At 41.9% G+C, this 17,130-nt stretch overlaps 1 protein-coding gene across 3 annotated transcripts in view; it reads right to left on the bottom strand.

The window, feature by feature from the left end:
- Positions 1-264: 264 nt before the first annotated feature.
- Positions 265-17,130, bottom strand: part of PAK3 (p21 (RAC1) activated kinase 3) — a 96,181-nt gene continuing 79,315 nt past the window's right edge. For 2 of the 3 annotated variants that reach the window (XM_025164574.2, XM_088129174.1), the window contains exons 9-15: positions 16,344-16,392; positions 13,654-13,766; positions 9,205-9,322; positions 6,632-6,731; positions 4,682-4,878; positions 3,795-3,932; positions 265-2,055 (exon numbers count right to left, since the gene is read on the bottom strand). In XM_025164574.2, the coding sequence (XP_025020342.1) occupies positions 1,966-2,055; positions 3,795-3,932; positions 4,682-4,878; positions 6,632-6,731; positions 9,205-9,322; positions 13,654-13,766; positions 16,344-16,392 (805 nt within the window). In that variant the 3' untranslated portion in view covers positions 265-1,965. The remainder of the gene's footprint in view (positions 2,056-3,794; positions 3,933-4,681; positions 4,879-6,631; positions 6,732-9,204; positions 9,323-13,653; positions 13,767-16,343; positions 16,393-17,130) is intronic. The other variant, XM_007424919.3, reaches the window with a different exon arrangement.

Raw genomic sequence — 17,130 nt, 5'->3', positions numbered from 1 at the left:
TCTTCCCCTCCTCCCATTATCTTCAAGCCAGGTTCAACATGGCTAATACCTGAGGTACACACAGCCCAACTTTTTCATCTTGGATTAAAGTACAGCAATAACTGGGATGGCCAACTGACCCAGAAAAATGTAGCCTGGCCTATTCTATCGCCTGAGAGCAGCTTGATACATAGAATGTTTCCCATGCTTTGCAGATAAACACAGGGTAGTAAGATAGTTGGCAAACCAACATCAATGTTTTCTTTTTTTAATTGCTCACGTTTATGACGGAAAAAAGAATCAGAGCTGTCCTACTCAGATTGGAAGAAACATCAACACAAATTTGTTTAATCAAAGCTTTTTGCTTCATCAACAGATATTCACAGTAATTGCTAGATTTCAGCAATACAGAGAGTTCAGAAATTCCAGATTCAATGCTTTGCAGGTTAAGTTACAGTTCAAACAGGCTTGGGGGATAAAATAACCCCATCAAATTATGTATTGCTGCATTTTTCATGCTCTCTGTGGCTGAACCATTTCTCTGGCGATGCTCCTCTTCGAACCTTTCTCCTTCCTGAGTTCCTCAAGGATGGGCAGAGAGCTCAGAAAGTCACGTCTCACAACCCTATCCATCAGTACTCACAGAAATTGGGCAGATGCCTCAGAACATATACCCTTCCCAAATCCTGCTTAGTGGAACAACTTAGATTCACAATTGTAGGGTTTTGTTTTTTCGTTTTCAGACTGTGATGGGGGGAAAAAAGAGAAATTCAATCCACATATCAAAATAACTGCAGAGCTGAAGTTAGCATTCACCTGGACTCAGTTAGGCTGATGTCCTAGGAGACTCCTTTTCTGCAAGATAGGGCCTTTTAGGGATGTATGCAATGGCTGATTACATTTCACTATCAAGAAGTTCTCCCAATTGAAAGGAAGTTTCTTCCAGTGGATCTGGGTTATGCATTGGGCAGTTAAGACCGCAGATAGGGAGTTAGTCTGACACTCCAGCATATGGAATGGAGCAGCCCTGGATAAATTAGCCACAGGAGCTGATGGGGAGGGAAGTGCTTGTGATGCTGGAGAAGAGAACAGGCACCTTGCAGGATCAATCCTATTGCCAGATATGAAAGCAGTCCTGTCGTTCCATTCCAGTTAGGTCATGGGGTTCCTTTCTCTACTTCAACATATTTTCTTTTTAGTTTGGGGGAGGAAAAACTCATTGACACAAAAGCACCAGTATGCATCATGACATCATAACCGTGACGTCCAGGGGACATCATCAACGTAATGACATTGTTCTCCTTAGCCTCTCAGGAATGCAATGCTATCTGTACCACCTATTCCAAAGCGTAACCCCCACAAGAGGATGCTGTGATTGATTTACTTCTCGATTTATTGTCATCATCATCATCACCATCATCATCATCATCATCATCACTGTTATTATTATTTTCTTTTTCTTTTCTTTTTCTTTTTCTTTTTTTGGTTAAATAAAGCAAGCCTTCCTTCGTGATTCTCCTCCTCTTAGGACAAGCCAGCTGACCAGTAGCTAGTGAACAGTTTGGATTCTTCCTGGCAGGTGGAGCGGAAAGACGACCATTCTTCTATTTTTGAAAGCCAAACAGAAAAGAAAGAAGAGCCAGTTGGGGTCACCACTCCTGTCCCAGTGAGTTGAGTCATGCAGTGCTGTGGTCCCCTGGAAACGCCCCATAGAGCAAAAGAGACTTCCAATCTAGCCTCTCCTTGGAAAGCTTCCATTCACCTTAGCAATAAATTAAGGGATCTGAGAGTGGAAAGAAGAGATGTGATCGGTTTCTCCTCTAGGGCAGCAGGGCAGGTCATCCCCACTTCCCTTCCCCTGTTGACAGTGACAGCGTCGCTCATTGCCTGCCCGTCCGGCAGCAGGAAAGTCCAAGGTGTGACAGAGTTTGTTGGTCTGGTGTTAAGTCCTGCCAGAAAAAGAAAGGGGCTGTGCTATTTGACAGACTAACGGCTACTGTTCTTTATAGCCTCCTTTGCAGCAATAATCAGGGGAGTCAGGCTGGACAACGGCTTGGCCAGTTTTAAAAACGGGTGCTAGAAGGAAGAAGAAAAGAATTCATCCATTTAGGAACGATGATGGTGAGACAGGTAAGTAGAGAGACAGACACATCTGGGGTCCATATGTCAACCTTCTCCATGATAAAATGAATACTACTTTTCCCTTCCCTGCAATCATGGTATATTCCCTTCTCAGGTTGTGGTTCTCTTTTCCACTTCTTAGCCTACATTTCGTGGTTAATTAAGCCTTTGAATTAACCGGGGCCTTAGGGTCTTTTCTGGATTCCTGAAGCAAACTGTAGAGGACATAGGGAGTGGCCTTGAAGGAAAGGAGGAAGAATTGCTACCAAGGCAATGGTCAGATAAAAGAGGCCTGAGCCCAGGGCAAGAATGTAACATGAGTAAATGTCTCAGACAAGCCCCTCCCTAGTTCACACTATGATAAAGGGAGGGAGGAGGAAGCACCTTCAGACTTGCAAGATTCTGTTACTACAGCTTTTCCAATAGTAGTTTTAGACTTATATGGCATTTGTTTTCTTGGTCTGGTCAATCTTATAAGTTGACACAAACTCACAGTTCACCACCATCCTGCTGGTTTGCATCAATGGGGTTCATAATTAAGAGGAGAACAGACATTTCTTCTTGTTCTGTTCCCCAACACTCTTTATGGCTCTAATTAGTCTGCTCTTTTTTACGTACATCCTACCTACTAGAATTCACATAGCCATTCAACACCGGCAATTGTTGCAGAATCAGCCCTTGTGTGAAGAAAATTCACACCAGTTTGTATAGCCTCGATTCTAAATTTAAATCAGGGGAGGACTCTATTAAGAGTCTGATGGAAAGGGAGTGTTGCTTTCCACCCCATCCCACAACAACCACAGCACACCCTGAATTGGGCATACCCTCATTATCCTAGATAAGAATTGGGAAACCAACCAAGAAAAATGGATCTATATGCATTCAATGTTAAGCTTTTTCTCCCCAACATGCAAGAGGAATTATGGAGGAAAGGATTCACTTGTTCCTGTGCAGGAAACAAATCACACACAGAGACATATATGATCTAGAGCTAAGCCACGTTTGCATTAGATTCAAAGGTGACCAAATCACCCCTTCAAAGAGGATCTCAATTCATCAAAGAGGATCTCCTGAATTCCTCAATTGACCAAACATATCAAACTGAAACAGCTATCTTTGAACGTGTGGAGGTTTAATGGACTTTTCTGCAGGTTTACGCCCCCTTTTAACAAAGATTCAAATCAAATTTTTAATCATTTTTGCCAGGAGATCAGTCTGCAAATTAAAATCACAACAAATCAACCTGGAATGCAAATGTGACTTAGCTCCTGACCTCATCTAAACTGACAGCCCCATTCAGTTCCCATATTTCTCCAAATTCATGGCAACTGCCTCCCTCTGTCTGTGTCCCCACATAAAACCAATGATGCAGGGGCATGGAAAAAAAGATCAAGATGACACCTTCAACCACACACCTTGATCTTTTCATCTTTCCCCCCTTCCCCCATGGGTCCCCCTGCCTTGACTTATCAAATCTGAGTAGCTATACAAAGGAGCAAAATTTATGAGTAGCTTCCACGTCAGCGCTGCACTGTCAGAGAGAATCTCCTGAAGAGCTGTATTTCATCAAAAGATTTTGCTCCTTTTAGGAGGAGACATAAAGTCACTTAGGAGGAGACATAAAGTCACCCACCCACCCACCAAAAAAAGGAAAAGCATACTTTACTTCTATCCCCTATTTTTTCTTCATTTACCTGCAACAGTTCTTTTGCAGACCCTCGCCTGTCAACATCCATCTCAAGGCAGCGGTTCAAAAAGTCCCGGAAAACAACAGAAAGTCTTTCTGGATTCTGGAGCTCTGGAGTCCCATTGGTGGCTATCAAGTACAAGGCCTAAGAGATAAAAGAGCAAATTGAATCAATCTCTTGAAGGCAACTTTTCTGCTTTCTCTCTCTATTTAGGTAGACATTTGTATCCCTCTCCTCACACCCATATTCTTCTTCTCAAGAGCAGCTTTGCAAACACATAAAAGCAAAATACAATCAATATAATTTTGAGAAGGGCTGGAATAGGTGAGCTTTACTTATCAGAGCAAACCAGGTTAAGAACCAACTGCGTATTATAGCTGTGCAGAGCTTCAAAGAGGGGTTGTTTTGTCAGGGTTTTGATCAAAACATCCCTGTTTCAGTCAATCGATCAAAGGGACTTCTATATCCTGCAACAATAAAGGGGGGTTCCAGTAGTCTTGTGGAGCCAATTTCTTGGACATGAAAGGGCTGACATCAATCTTGAAAGTCTAACAGAGTTCACACACACACACACACACACACACCCTTTGTACACAAGAGAATCAAAGTGGGACAATCTTGAGTTTCTTTCTCACCCCCTCTTCTCTTTCTGGGCCAAGCTGGTGTCTACATAACTTTGAAGAAGGAATGCAAGAGCTGTTATCTCCATACCCTTCTACAGTGGAGAAAAGATACAGGAGAACTTTCTAGGATAGACAGCTAAAAACATCTGTCCTACCTAGTAAACACGTTGACTGTGCTGTTCTCCATCCAAATGTACAGTCAAGCGAATTCCACCACACTCTAAAGTTTTGGAATGGCTCAAGCACAACAATGTAGAACTTTGATCTTACCCTGAGAGGATTTTCATTGAGATATGGAGGTTCTCCTTCTACCATTTCTATTGCCATGATTCCTAAAGACCAAATGTCCACTTTGGGGCCATAAGCTTTCCTCGTGACCACTTCAGGAGCCATCCAGTAAGGAGTCCCCACCATTGTACTCCGCTTACTCTGTTCGGGAGTTATCTGAGCACAGAAGCCAAAATCAGCTGCAGATAACAGAAAGCAGAAAGGACTGCTGGAGAAACCACACTGATCATTCAGAAATGGCAGAAGGTACAAGCAAGGAAGCAAGAAGGAAGGGCTTCAGTAAGGAGAAGACTCACATTCATATTAAACTTGATATATAAAAGGAGCTCAGAGGGGAAAAGCAATTGTCAAAGATGAATGTAAGTAAAATGTATTATCCACACTATAAGTTTGTATACTCATACTTCAAGGTACATATGGCTTGGCACTAAAGCATCTTCAGGATCTCCATCCAGAATCAACCAAACTGACCCATTTGTCCCAGGAGAAACTGCTGGTGATTCCCTATTTCCATCAGATACATAGTATGAAGGTTTATAGATGGTACTTTTCTAGGGGAGTACCTATATTTTGGAATAGTCTCCCACTTGAACTAAATTCCTTTGCTTTGGCTTTATGGAAGCTCTTGAAAACAAAGCTGTTCCAGAGAACCTAAGGTGATGCACAATACCTAGAAGGCATGAATGTACCAAAGTCTTTGGGTTTTATGATGTTATACCTAATTAATTCCTTTACTATGGATTTTTTAATGCTTCATTACTGTAAACAACCAAGAGTATTGTAAGTGTGGCTGTAATATGTTTAAGTACTCTTTTAGCACTATTTCCTGTTGATACAGATACACCCAAGTATGTATCATTTTACATATTGCCCACTCTTTAGAACAGAATTTAACTGCAATCGTTGCTGTCTTAAATTTCTTAAATTTCCCTTCACTTTTAACAACGGTTCATTTCCACCATATTTAGCGATCCATTAAGCTTTGGAAATCAGTGCTACTAGGCATTAATTAATTCTTTTATAGCTACATGATCTACCATAGTAATCGATTTCAAGGATGGGTGAAACAGTGCAAAACAATGATAAAACAAAATAAGGAATACAACAGCAAACATCAAACAAAATTAAGACCAAGCTAGTCGATGAAATCCAAATGCTTGAGTGAATCACCGGGTCTTCAAATCAATGATAATATCCAGATGGCTGCATGCAGGGAAGGCCATCTCATAATTCCAGAGTGCCAGACTGTAATAGGAAGAAGGAATAACCTTGAGGACAGGAGGCAGAGCCGCAACCAAGACAATGGTCAGATAAAAGAAATCTGGGTCCCGGGTAGAAATGTAATTTGAGAAGACATCTCAGATTTAATCCTCCCTAGTTCTCTTTAAGATAAAGGGAGGGAAGGGAGAAGTGTATTCAGACTTGCAAGATTGATGTCAGCCCTTTGAGGTAGACTAGACTAGGAAACCAAAGTTATGAATGCTAATACTACTTTTATTGTAAGGTTACAGTAACAGAATCTTACAAGTCTGAATGTGCTCCCCTCCTCCCCTTTTATCTTAATGAGAACTAGGGAGGGTCTTGTCTGAGTCATTTTCTCAGGTTACAGTTCTGGCCCAGACTCAGATTTCTTTTATCTGGCCACTGTCTTGGTTGTGGCTCTTCCTCTTGTTCCTCAAGATTATTCCTTCTGCCCATTACACAGATTCAATATACACAGTGTATATGTGACCATCTCCTATGTGATTAGTGATATTCATATAAAGATGATGAGATAAACCCAACCGAATCTCTTTCATGCTGTAACTAAACCTTCAAAGAAAAGATGGTTTTATTTTTATTAGTGGAAGGAGATTTTTACCACCCTCTTCTCAGAGAAAGCAATGGCTCTCAAGGCAGGACAGACACGGCAACAACAGAGAGGATACTTACTGAGTTTCACAGATCCGTCCATCCCAAGAAGGATGTTGTCACTCTTGATGTCTCTATGAATCACTTGGTTTGAATGCAAGAAATCCAATGCTTGCAGGCACTAACAACAGCAACAGTAATACAAGAACGTATTTTAAAAAGGGAAGGGTAGAAGTAAAGAGCAGTGTTCTGACTTCACAGGAGAGGCACAGGGTAGTCACCCACTGGGGGAGATGGGCGGCATACACATTTAATAAATAAATAAATAGTACTACTTTCTAAATAAATGATGTTGTGGATTATATGAGGAAGTGAAGAAGCTCTGCCTAAGAATATACTTCAACTTTGTCCCAGTACCATTTCCTTTCCTTTTCCCACCAGAGGGAAAAGCCATTTTTCAAAGTTCTGCTCCACAACCACGCAATGCCTCAATTTCACCCAATCAGAACCCAGAATCCTGGATGTGATTGTAGTCAGAGAGCTTCCTCTTCAAAAGTAGTTGGATGAATCATGGTCTCTTTGACAGTGTTCCTCCTCCTCACTCCAATATGTCCGGACAGAGTGAGGAATGAAGGTGGTGAGGCAGGAATCAGCAGTTCCCAGGTCAAATAGGTGGGGCTGAGCAGCAATAGTAGCAATAAGGGTTTTCTAGCCACGTCTGAAGCAACATCACTTTTGTTTTCCGCTGGACAGCTCCAATGCTAACTCAAGTCTCCACAAACATGGCAGGACTGGCAGCAGAAGAGCACTAACATGCATTTTGGATCTGCCTCACCAAGAAATATGTATATTTCCATTTTGAATTTCACTCCACGCCCTGAACCAACATGGGGTTGTGGTTATAATAAATATTTATATGAAGACAAAGTACTGTATGAGAACCAGTTTGGTCTAACACAGTGTTTTTCAAACTTGGCAACGTTAAGATGGGTGGACTTCAACTCCTAGAATTCCTCAGCCAGCATGGGTGCTTGAAGAACACTGGTGTCTGACTTCTAGGCCTGACTTGGGCACAGAAGCCAGCTGGGTGATTTTGGACCAGTCCCTCCCTCTCAGACCTAAGAAGAAGAAGGCAAAGGTAAACCACTTCCAAAAAAACCTGTCAAGAGAACTGCAGGGACTTGTCTGGGCAATTGCCAGGAGTCAACACTGACTTGAAGGCACAATAATTGGGAAAAGCCCTGTATATTAATTACTGAGATGGTTTCCTTGAAACTTATGCGTGATATAACTAGCAGGACTGATAACTTCACTTCTGCTGCTGCCCAGCAAATATATTCATTGGGGAGGAAGGCAACTACGTATCTAGTTTGGATAAGTACACCTCCTTTCCAAAAACCAAGATATCCTTCAGATTTGTGCCACAGGCACCAAAAACACAACAAAAATGAATACAAAAATCCATTGTCCATCCCATCCTCCTTTCTCAGCACAATGGGATGCTTCCTATCCAACCAGGGAACTATAGTTTCTAGGTTCAAGACAAACCAGGTCTTAAGCCATGGTCTGAGTTTGGTCTAGGATTTGATTCTTCTGAATTTGTTAACCATAATTTTCTAATTCATGTCATGACAGCTAGTGTGGTGGACTTGGACTAGGAACAGAAACACCCAGGATCCCATCCCCATTCAGCCACTGAAGCTCATTGAGCAATTTTGGGCGAGTCATCTTCTCTTAGCTCAAGAGCCATTATGGTGTGGTGGCAAAGATACTGGACCAAGAGTGGGGAGACCCAGGTCTTAGTCCTCTCTTAAGCACAGAAGCTGGTTGGATGACTTTGGGCCAGTCCCAATGTAGAAAGTAAGGAAGATGACCTTGACGTAGATATGCAAGCTCCATTAACAAAGCCACGAGGGGTGAGACACATCTTAAACCCAAAACAAGCAGCAAGTATGGAAGCAGTTCAGACAGATGCTCCCTAATTCACAGGAGTATAAGAAGAGGAAGGAGGTCAAGCACAACCAGACCTGCAAGATGCTGTTATTAGAGCCACTCTCAATAAAAGTAGTGTTGGCTTTCCTGTGGAGTTGATTTCCTGGTCTGGTCTACCTGGTGGGGCTGACACTCTCCCAAGAGCCATTGTGAAGCTGTGGGGAAGGTGCTGGACTAGGAGTGGGGAGACCCAAGTACTAGTCCTCCCTTAAGCACAGAAGCTGGTTGGATGACTTTGGGCCAGTCCCTCCCTGCATCCTAACAACCAGTCTGGTACAGTGGTAAAAGTGCTGGACTAGGGTCAGAGGTCCCCTCTCAGCTATTGAAGTAAATTTTTTTTTACTCATTTACTGAGTAAATTTTGGTCTGGTTTCTCTCTCTTAACCTAACCTACCTCACAGGGTTTTCATTATGGGGAAAAATAGGTCTCGTACTGCGCTTAGATATAACCCCCTATCAAAATAGTGCAACTGTGAGAAACTAGGGTTAAAAATTACCAGGTTAATTGCAATGCCTTGATAGGTATAGTGCACTGGAACAAGAAGAGGTTCATTAGTATCCTAGTTTAGTCAATCAAGAAATTGTTGTTTAAACTAGGTCAGCACAAAAGTGAAGATTTAGTTCATAATGAAGATATCCACTGCTATATTTTCAACTCTTACCTCCCTGCAGACAGCTGCAATCTGTCCTTCATCCATGCATGTTTCTGTAACCACATCGGTCAACGAACCCCCAGCCAAGTATTCCATTACAACCCAAAGTTCATCCCCAACAAGGTAACTGAAACAATAAAATATAGGACGTATTCAAACAGTTACAGCACATACTTCACAGCAAACCATTCTGAAGATAGCAAACATTTCAGGATAAGGTTCTCTTGAAAGAGATTTACAATAAAATTACAATCCTATGGTGCCAGAAAAAGGCACTTTCTAGAAGTTAAGAAGCAACTCACTGAAAACTAGTATAAACTTTTCAACAATAAAACATCAGAAGGAATCTGGTATGACCCTTTCCTTTTTTAAATAATAACTTTATTAAATTTTAAAAACAGAAAGATAAAAACTAACCAGAATTAATAATCAAGAAAAAGAATAGAAGAAAAGAAAAGAAAGAATAAAGCAAAGCAGAAATGCAGAAATGCAGAAATGCAGAAGGAAGGAAGGAAGGAAGGAAGGAAGGAAGGAAGGAAGGAAGGAAGGAAGGAAGGAAGGAAGGAAGGAAGGAGGGAGGGAGGGAGGGAGGGAGGGAGGGAGGGAGGGAAGGAAGGAAGGAAGGAAGGAAGGAAGGAAGGAAGGAAGGAAGGAAGGAAGGAAGGAAGGAAGGAAGGAAGGAAGGAAGGAAGGAAAAAAGAACGACTTCTGACTTCTTTTACAGCAGATATAAGTAAAACATACATTAAACTCTTACTCTAAGATTACAACTTAACATCCGTTTTTTCTATACTCTATTAATTTTACTAATCATCAAATCCATATATCATGATTTCATTTTTTTCTGTTTCCCGCAAAAAGTCCAAAAGGGCCTTCCAATTAGCATTAAAATTAGTCAATGTCTTTTCTCTAATCAAAGCTGTCAATTTCACCACCTCAGCCAGCTCCATCAACTTTACCATCCATTCTTCCATTGTAGGTAATATCGAGTCTTTCCACCTTTGAGCATATAAAAGTCAGGTACAACCTTTTCTGATTAACCAATGTTAGGAAAAGGCATAAGCTTTCAGCTCACAAAAGCTTATGCCTTTTCCTAAAATTGGTTAATCGGAAAAGGTCCTACCAGACTCCTTGCAATGTTTCGCTACTACAGACCAACGCTGCTCTCCTCCTACAGCGTCTACAACAATAAAAGAAATCAGTAAAAAGTCATGAAAAATTCCATATCGGGAGAATTCCTAAATTCTCTAAAATTAAACCTAGCAGAAGAGGAAAGCCATTCAATAACAAGAGATGAATCCTCCTGACTGGATTTCATCTGTTTAAATTTAATGTACATGTACATGTATATTAAATGACATCAAATTTAATGTTTGTTCCAATACCACCCACTTCCTCGTCCTGTCTCTGCTTACTTTTTGGAGTTCAGCCTCCCAGGGCACGCACGTCACACAAAAGTGGTGCGTCCCTTTTGAAGTAAAGCATTATTCCTTAAACAACAGACTTAGGAAAAAAATGGCCATTGGGTCATTCTATTTCCCATTGGAAGGAGAAATCCGATTGTATTTCCATTTCCATTATGGGAGCAGTGACTTCATTTGCATCCAATTACAAGAAGAGCCGAACAGAAGGACCCCCTGAAAGTCCAGACTTTAAAAAAAGAGATCATACAAAAATGAAAACCATCCAAGCTGAGAAGTCAAACACTGAAAATAAGGACGCCTTCTCATGTCAAGCATTTGATCTTCACTGCGTTGTAACTTGAAATGTTATTGTATGACAATATTACCCATATTCATTACACCCACTGACATAGATTAGGCTCTCACATTTGTATTCCAGTGATTATTTTTAGTTCTTCAGCCTTTTAGTGTCATTGCCATTCCTTTTTATATACCACGTTATTCTACTTCATACTATTATAGTTCTTATAGCCACAGCATCAATATTAAAAATAGTTTTACTTGCAGCTTTTAGTGAGATTGTACTTTTATATGTCATGTTAGCTATTTTTAATTATTTTTAGTTGTTATTCCAAACTTTTCTATATTAGCATCCAAATTACATATCTACATTGCACCATACATTATTGTGTCATTATTGTGTATTTTGGGTTGATGGGACAGCCTGATCCACACAACAATATTGTTGCATGTATGTTCCAATAAATGAATTTCTTTTCGAACTTAACATGAGTTTCAAGAGATTTTTTTTCACTGGGATTTGAACATAGCAGACCTGACATATTGTCTTTTTAAGTCTTCATCTTACAAACTTCTCAGTAGCATAATTTTAAAGTTCATGCTAATAACATTTTAAAAGAAGAACTTCTTTATTTTTCTAAAAATGTTGTACATACAGCATTAACGAAACAATCTTTAAACTTAAACACTTTTTAAAAAATAGAAAAGAGACAACCCCAAACGACCTAAAAATACAAACTAAGAAAGAAAAGAAAATCTACTTTATACAGGTAGTCCTCGAGTTATGACCATTTGCTCAGCGACCATTCAGTTACAGAAGTGCTGAACAAATGGCACTTATGCCCAGTCCCCAAAGTTACAGCTGTTGCAGTGCCCCATAATCATGTGATCAAAATTTGGGTGCCTTGCAGCCTGCCTGCACTTATGACCGCAGGGGTGCTTCAACTCCCCCCATCTCTGCCCTTTTGGTCCCCTGCACTCCGTGGCCCCTGCTGCCCTGTGCTCCACCAGCCCCAGCTGACTTTCACCATCTTCTTGCTCCCACTGCTGACCAAGTGTGCCTGGCCCCCTGACCCTTCACGAGGCAATTGCTGGCAATGCAAGGCCTTCTTCCTGAGGTCGTGTGGGGCAGTTTCCTCACTAGACCTGCAGAAGATGGCCTCCTGTGGCCAGCAGCTGCCTTGCCAAAGGCCAGACTGGGCATGCTCATCAGCCGCAGGAGCAAGAAGAAGGCCAGCTGAGGCTGGTGGAGCACAGGGTGGCTGGGGCTGCAGAGCACAGAGTGGTAAGGGAAGCTGCAGTCGGGGCTTTGTGCCACGCTGCTGGGCTGGGCTGGGCTGGGCTGGGCTGGGCTGGGCTGGGCTGGGCTGGGCTGGGCTGGGGCAGCTGGGGCAGCCGGGGCCTCATTCTGCAGTGCTGGGCTGGACTGGGGTGGCTGGGGCCCCGCACTCTGCTATGGTTCAGGGGCTTCTTGCAGCCCCACAGCCATGGTGCACCAAGAAGCCCCTGAGCCAAGGCGTGGCAAGCATCCCGAGAGCCGCGTGATTCTGGGGCTGCTTGTCGCCTTGCAAGGCAGGGTGTAGGGCAGCCAAAAGGGCAGAGATGTGGGGGAGATAGGCAGGTGAGGGGAGTTGGAAGGGAGGCAGTCCCGTCCCTTGGAAGAACCAAGGCTCGGGGCTGGGAGGGTCCAAGCCAGGAATGGCTTGTATCAGGGTGGGTCCTCAGCTAACGATCGGTGGAATTCACTTAACGATAGCAACGGGGACTGCCGGGATTGCCGTCGCTAAGCAATGCAGTCACGTGATGTTGTGCTTTACGACTGCATTGCTTAGCGACAGAAATTCTGGTCCCCGTCGCCATGGTAACTCGAGGATTACCTGCATTTTTTTTATATTGTCAGTAGTCACTATTTGACTAATGAGTACAGCACCATAATATCAGTAAAAAATATTATTGTAGAACATCACATCTCTGTCATAGTAACACATATTGGTGTATCCTTTGATTAGTAGAAAACATTGCCTTTTCCAAAACAGATAAATCACAGTTTTCTGACAACTATTCCTTAGTTTGTGCTAATAACATAAACCTTAGTCATTTTTTCACAGCACAGAGGCTAGACTACTATCACAGTGAGATGGCCCTAATGTTATCACTGCATGTTATTTTTGACCAAAATAAAGAAGATAATACTACCTCTACCATTACTACTACTACTACTACTGAATGATAATATAGCTTTGTTTTGTATGTTTTCATTTTCGGTCTCCCTTGTTTTCCAGCACTTCTTGTGATTATATGCAGAGGGGGAAATGTCCAGTCACTGCAGTGTGCATTTATGCGTACAAATTAGCACACGCACATCTTAGGGCTCAGCGTCCTCTGATTTCTCCCTTTTGAATTCTCTCCTTTTCATCAGTTGCTGCAAATTTTCCACTCAGCCCAGGAAACCAGGACAGGGGATCTGCAGTGATGGCCACTGACTTAAAAATGGCAGGTACCACTGGATGAAAACAAAACCCCGTCCCATTTTACATGCGTGCAATGTGCACACTGTGCATTAAAAAGGGGTGGGGGTTTAATCATCTGCCACTGTAAAGCCAGTGTCCATCACTGTGGACGCCCTTGCACCCAGATTCATGATGGCTAAAGAGGTACATTTATATACAAGGAACTAGCTTGCCAATTTTATGGGGTTAGGCTTATTTAAATTGACCCACCGAACACTTCTGAAATAACACTTGCGGTTACTCACCTATCTAAATAGTTCACAATGTTGGAATTCTTATTTTCCCTCATGACCAGAATTTCATTGATTATTAATTCCTTTTTGGGTTGCTGCTGGAGATTCATTTGTTTTATTGCCACCTGGAATGATATAATCCCCAAAACATGAGTGGGGGGAGAGAAAAATCAAAACCATTATTACGCAATAAACCCTCAAAAGCAAGGGCTGGTAGATTAAGGCCAAACGACAGCAATGTTACAGTTTGCATGTAAACCACTTTGCATACAATATCTACCTGTAACCGTTTGTAAGATAAAGTCAATATTATTAAGTATTATTAAGATAAGTCAGTATTATTAATCCCATATGGCAGATGGAGGAATTGATGTTCTGAGAAAGTAGCTTCTCTAAGTTCACTTAATATTATGACTTAGAGTGCAACCAACCCCTGGACATCCTTTGTATGTGTGGACTTCAGCTCCAAAAGTCTCCAACCAGCATGGCTATTATGGTCCACACATTGATGGGGGGAAACCACACCACATATTAATTGCTCTCAGAAATGATGGTGGCAGATGTGTTTAAAACCAGGTTAGCCTTCTCCATCGTTGCCCTCTCTGTGTAGAACAGCATTCCCCCAGATAACTGGATGGCCCTATTGCTCCTGGTGTTCGGAAGGCCATAAAAACATGGCTATTCCATCAAGCAGTTGGAATGGTGTGATCTTGTTCCATCTAGCAGAGGAACATCTACTAATGTTTTGGTTATATTGATAAATGTTCCTGGTGCTATATGTAGGCTGTGAATATTATTGGTTTTCTTTTTCTTTTTTTTAAATTGTTTTTAACCCATTTTATGGAGGTTGGGGATATATGTCACTCAGAATTGTTTGTGACTGGAGCAACCTATCAGCTCACCAAGGTCAATTTCCAGATGTGTTGGGATTGCATTTTGTAGGATTCTTACCCATTGTGGACTTCTGGAAGGAACCCAGTTGTGGAAGATAACATACATTAGTGTGTCAGGGAACAGTGAAGGACAACTTAAGATAAATTTATATATACAGTCACTCACACTTATTGTGATCCTTGACATGAGACAGGCAATTACACATTCCCATTTTTCAACTGTGCAATGTTGGATAGCAAAATGTATGAATTAAATTCTGAAATCTATAGTCCAGTTTTCTACCTTCCAGATGTTTTGGATTGCCTATTCCCATGATTTTTGATAATCAGTGAGAATGTTAGTTGTGGGCAATGGAAGTTGAAAACTTCTCTAATTCCTATTGAAGCTACAGGTAATTGAGCGTCACCTGAATATTTGAAAGCAGTCCGCTTTTCTAGATGATCCTGTACCGATAATGATGGGGCATTATACATGTTATAATTCTCACAAATAGATGTTAATCATTAAGGACTGTATCTTAACACCTTTTCTTTTCAAGTCTGATCGTTCTGACCTTCACCATAATTGTGAGAAAAACACGAACATTGAGGTGACAACTCAATCTTAACCAAACCAAAGGTGGTTCAAAGTCTTTTTCTGCTTTAATCAATCGGTGTGTGGGTCACCCTTCGGTCAATAATGACACATCACCTAACGCAAATTATATGTAATTGTGAGGCTTTAAAAAAAAATCTTTGACCCACCATTGATATTTTTCTTCGTTTTAATTAATAGGGTCAACCAACCTCCATGGTCACTTCAGTACAAATCCCAGGTCTTTACAGAGATCTTTCTTTAATTGGTATTTACAGAAAGCTTTGGAAATCAAAGGTTCTGTCCCACTGTTAAGAATCATTATCTGTGGGACCCACAAGTAGGGAACGTTGCAGGAAGGCACTCCATTACCTGAATAGAAAGGTGGGTATTGTATTAATTAACACAGCAGCTGGATTTTAACATTCGCTTCTCCAGCAATTTAATGTAGAAGCTGGAATGAATCACCTACTGGGAGGACACAAGATCACAGACTAAACTACAGTAACCATGCAATGACAGCAAAAGTTGCCTCCCCTGTGCTTCCTGCCACAACCAGCTTATAATACTCAACAAAACTACATGAAGTTCTTTTGGCTGTTCAACGTTTTCTTAAATCTGCCAGAATGAGTGCTACAAAAGTTGCTGGAACTTGGCTCTGGGGTACATACCAATATCATGTAGCAAATAATATTTCATCCTCTTCTCTTTCTAGATCGTCTTCCCTTATGACTTTTTTTCATGCTGTGTTTTTTTTTTTTAATGGAGGTACTTCTAAATAAAGTATGATCTGCCTTCACACCATTGAAGTTGCAAGACAGAACTGGTACATATCTCTAAGCTGAATTGGCTTGGATGAATTTTAACAATCTACCCTGTGTTTATATAGGAAGGAAGGGAGGGAGGGGGGGAAGGAGAAGAAGGGGAAGAAGGAAGGAAGGAAGGAAGGAAGGAAGGAAGGAAGGAAGGAAGGAAGGAAGGAAGGAAGGAAGGAAGGAAGGAAGGAAGGGAGGGAGGGAGGGAGGGAGGGAGGGAGGGAGGGTTTGTTGTATGCCACCTCCAAGACTGCAGCTCACTTAGGAGATAAGCAGAAAATGTATATGCAGGACATGAACTGCATCATCAGACTATTGGTCCAAACAGTGAGAATCTTTGGATGAGCAGATTTCCATCTAGAAAAGAAACCAGTCCTCAATTTTTAAAAACAAAAACAAAAAAAACAGCACCACACTCACCTCCTGCCCTGTAGCAATGTCTATCGCTGTATAAACAGTACCCGAAGCCCTAAGGAAAAATAAAAAGTGGAGTCAAGATGTGAGACATCGTGCGAGATGACAAGAGGAATAAGAATATCCACACAACTTAATTGAGCATGTTAACATGAGAAACATCAGCAGGTTTCCCAACTTAATGTGGTTATGAGGATCACCTCTAGCATCCCTACACTGAATCCCTGCAAGCATCAGGATAGGATGTCAACAGCATCTTCTCTACACCTTGGGGGCGGGGGTAATGTAAAGTTGGGTATCATCTGCGTATGGATAATACCACACCCCGAACAGTGATATGACCTTTCCTGGGGATTCCATGTAGCTGTTGAGTACAGGGGAGAGAGAACTGACCCCTGTGGCACCCCACATTTCAGAAGCCATCAGGCTGACCTCTCATCTCCACACCACAGGACACCCACTGAGGAAGGAGCAGAATCATGGCCAAGAATGCCTCCAATCCCCAAGCCCTGTTGATGGTAACATGGTTTTTGGTATCAAAGGCTGCCAAGAGCTCCAACAGGACCAGGAGGGGGCACTACCCTATCCAGGTCCCAAGAAAGATCATCCAAGGGAGCAATGAATGGCACCTGAAGGCTGACTAAAAATGACAGCATTCAGAAGGATGCACAAAGTGGGAATAAGCCCGTATGATCTTTGAAATATAAATTAAATTTCAATGCCTTTCATTTCAGGAAAGCCAGAATATTTAGTGAGGAGGCAGACCTATGCATTCCCAGAGCCCTCAAGCTAA

This window comes from Python bivittatus, unplaced genomic scaffold (genome assembly GCF_059951505.1).
Source record: "Python bivittatus isolate LINGU-HERP-01145 unplaced genomic scaffold, Pbiv_v1 ctg000790_np1212, whole genome shotgun sequence".
NCBI lineage: Eukaryota > Metazoa > Chordata > Lepidosauria > Squamata > Pythonidae > Python > Python bivittatus.
This window is presented reverse-complemented; position numbering and strand designations above follow the sequence as displayed.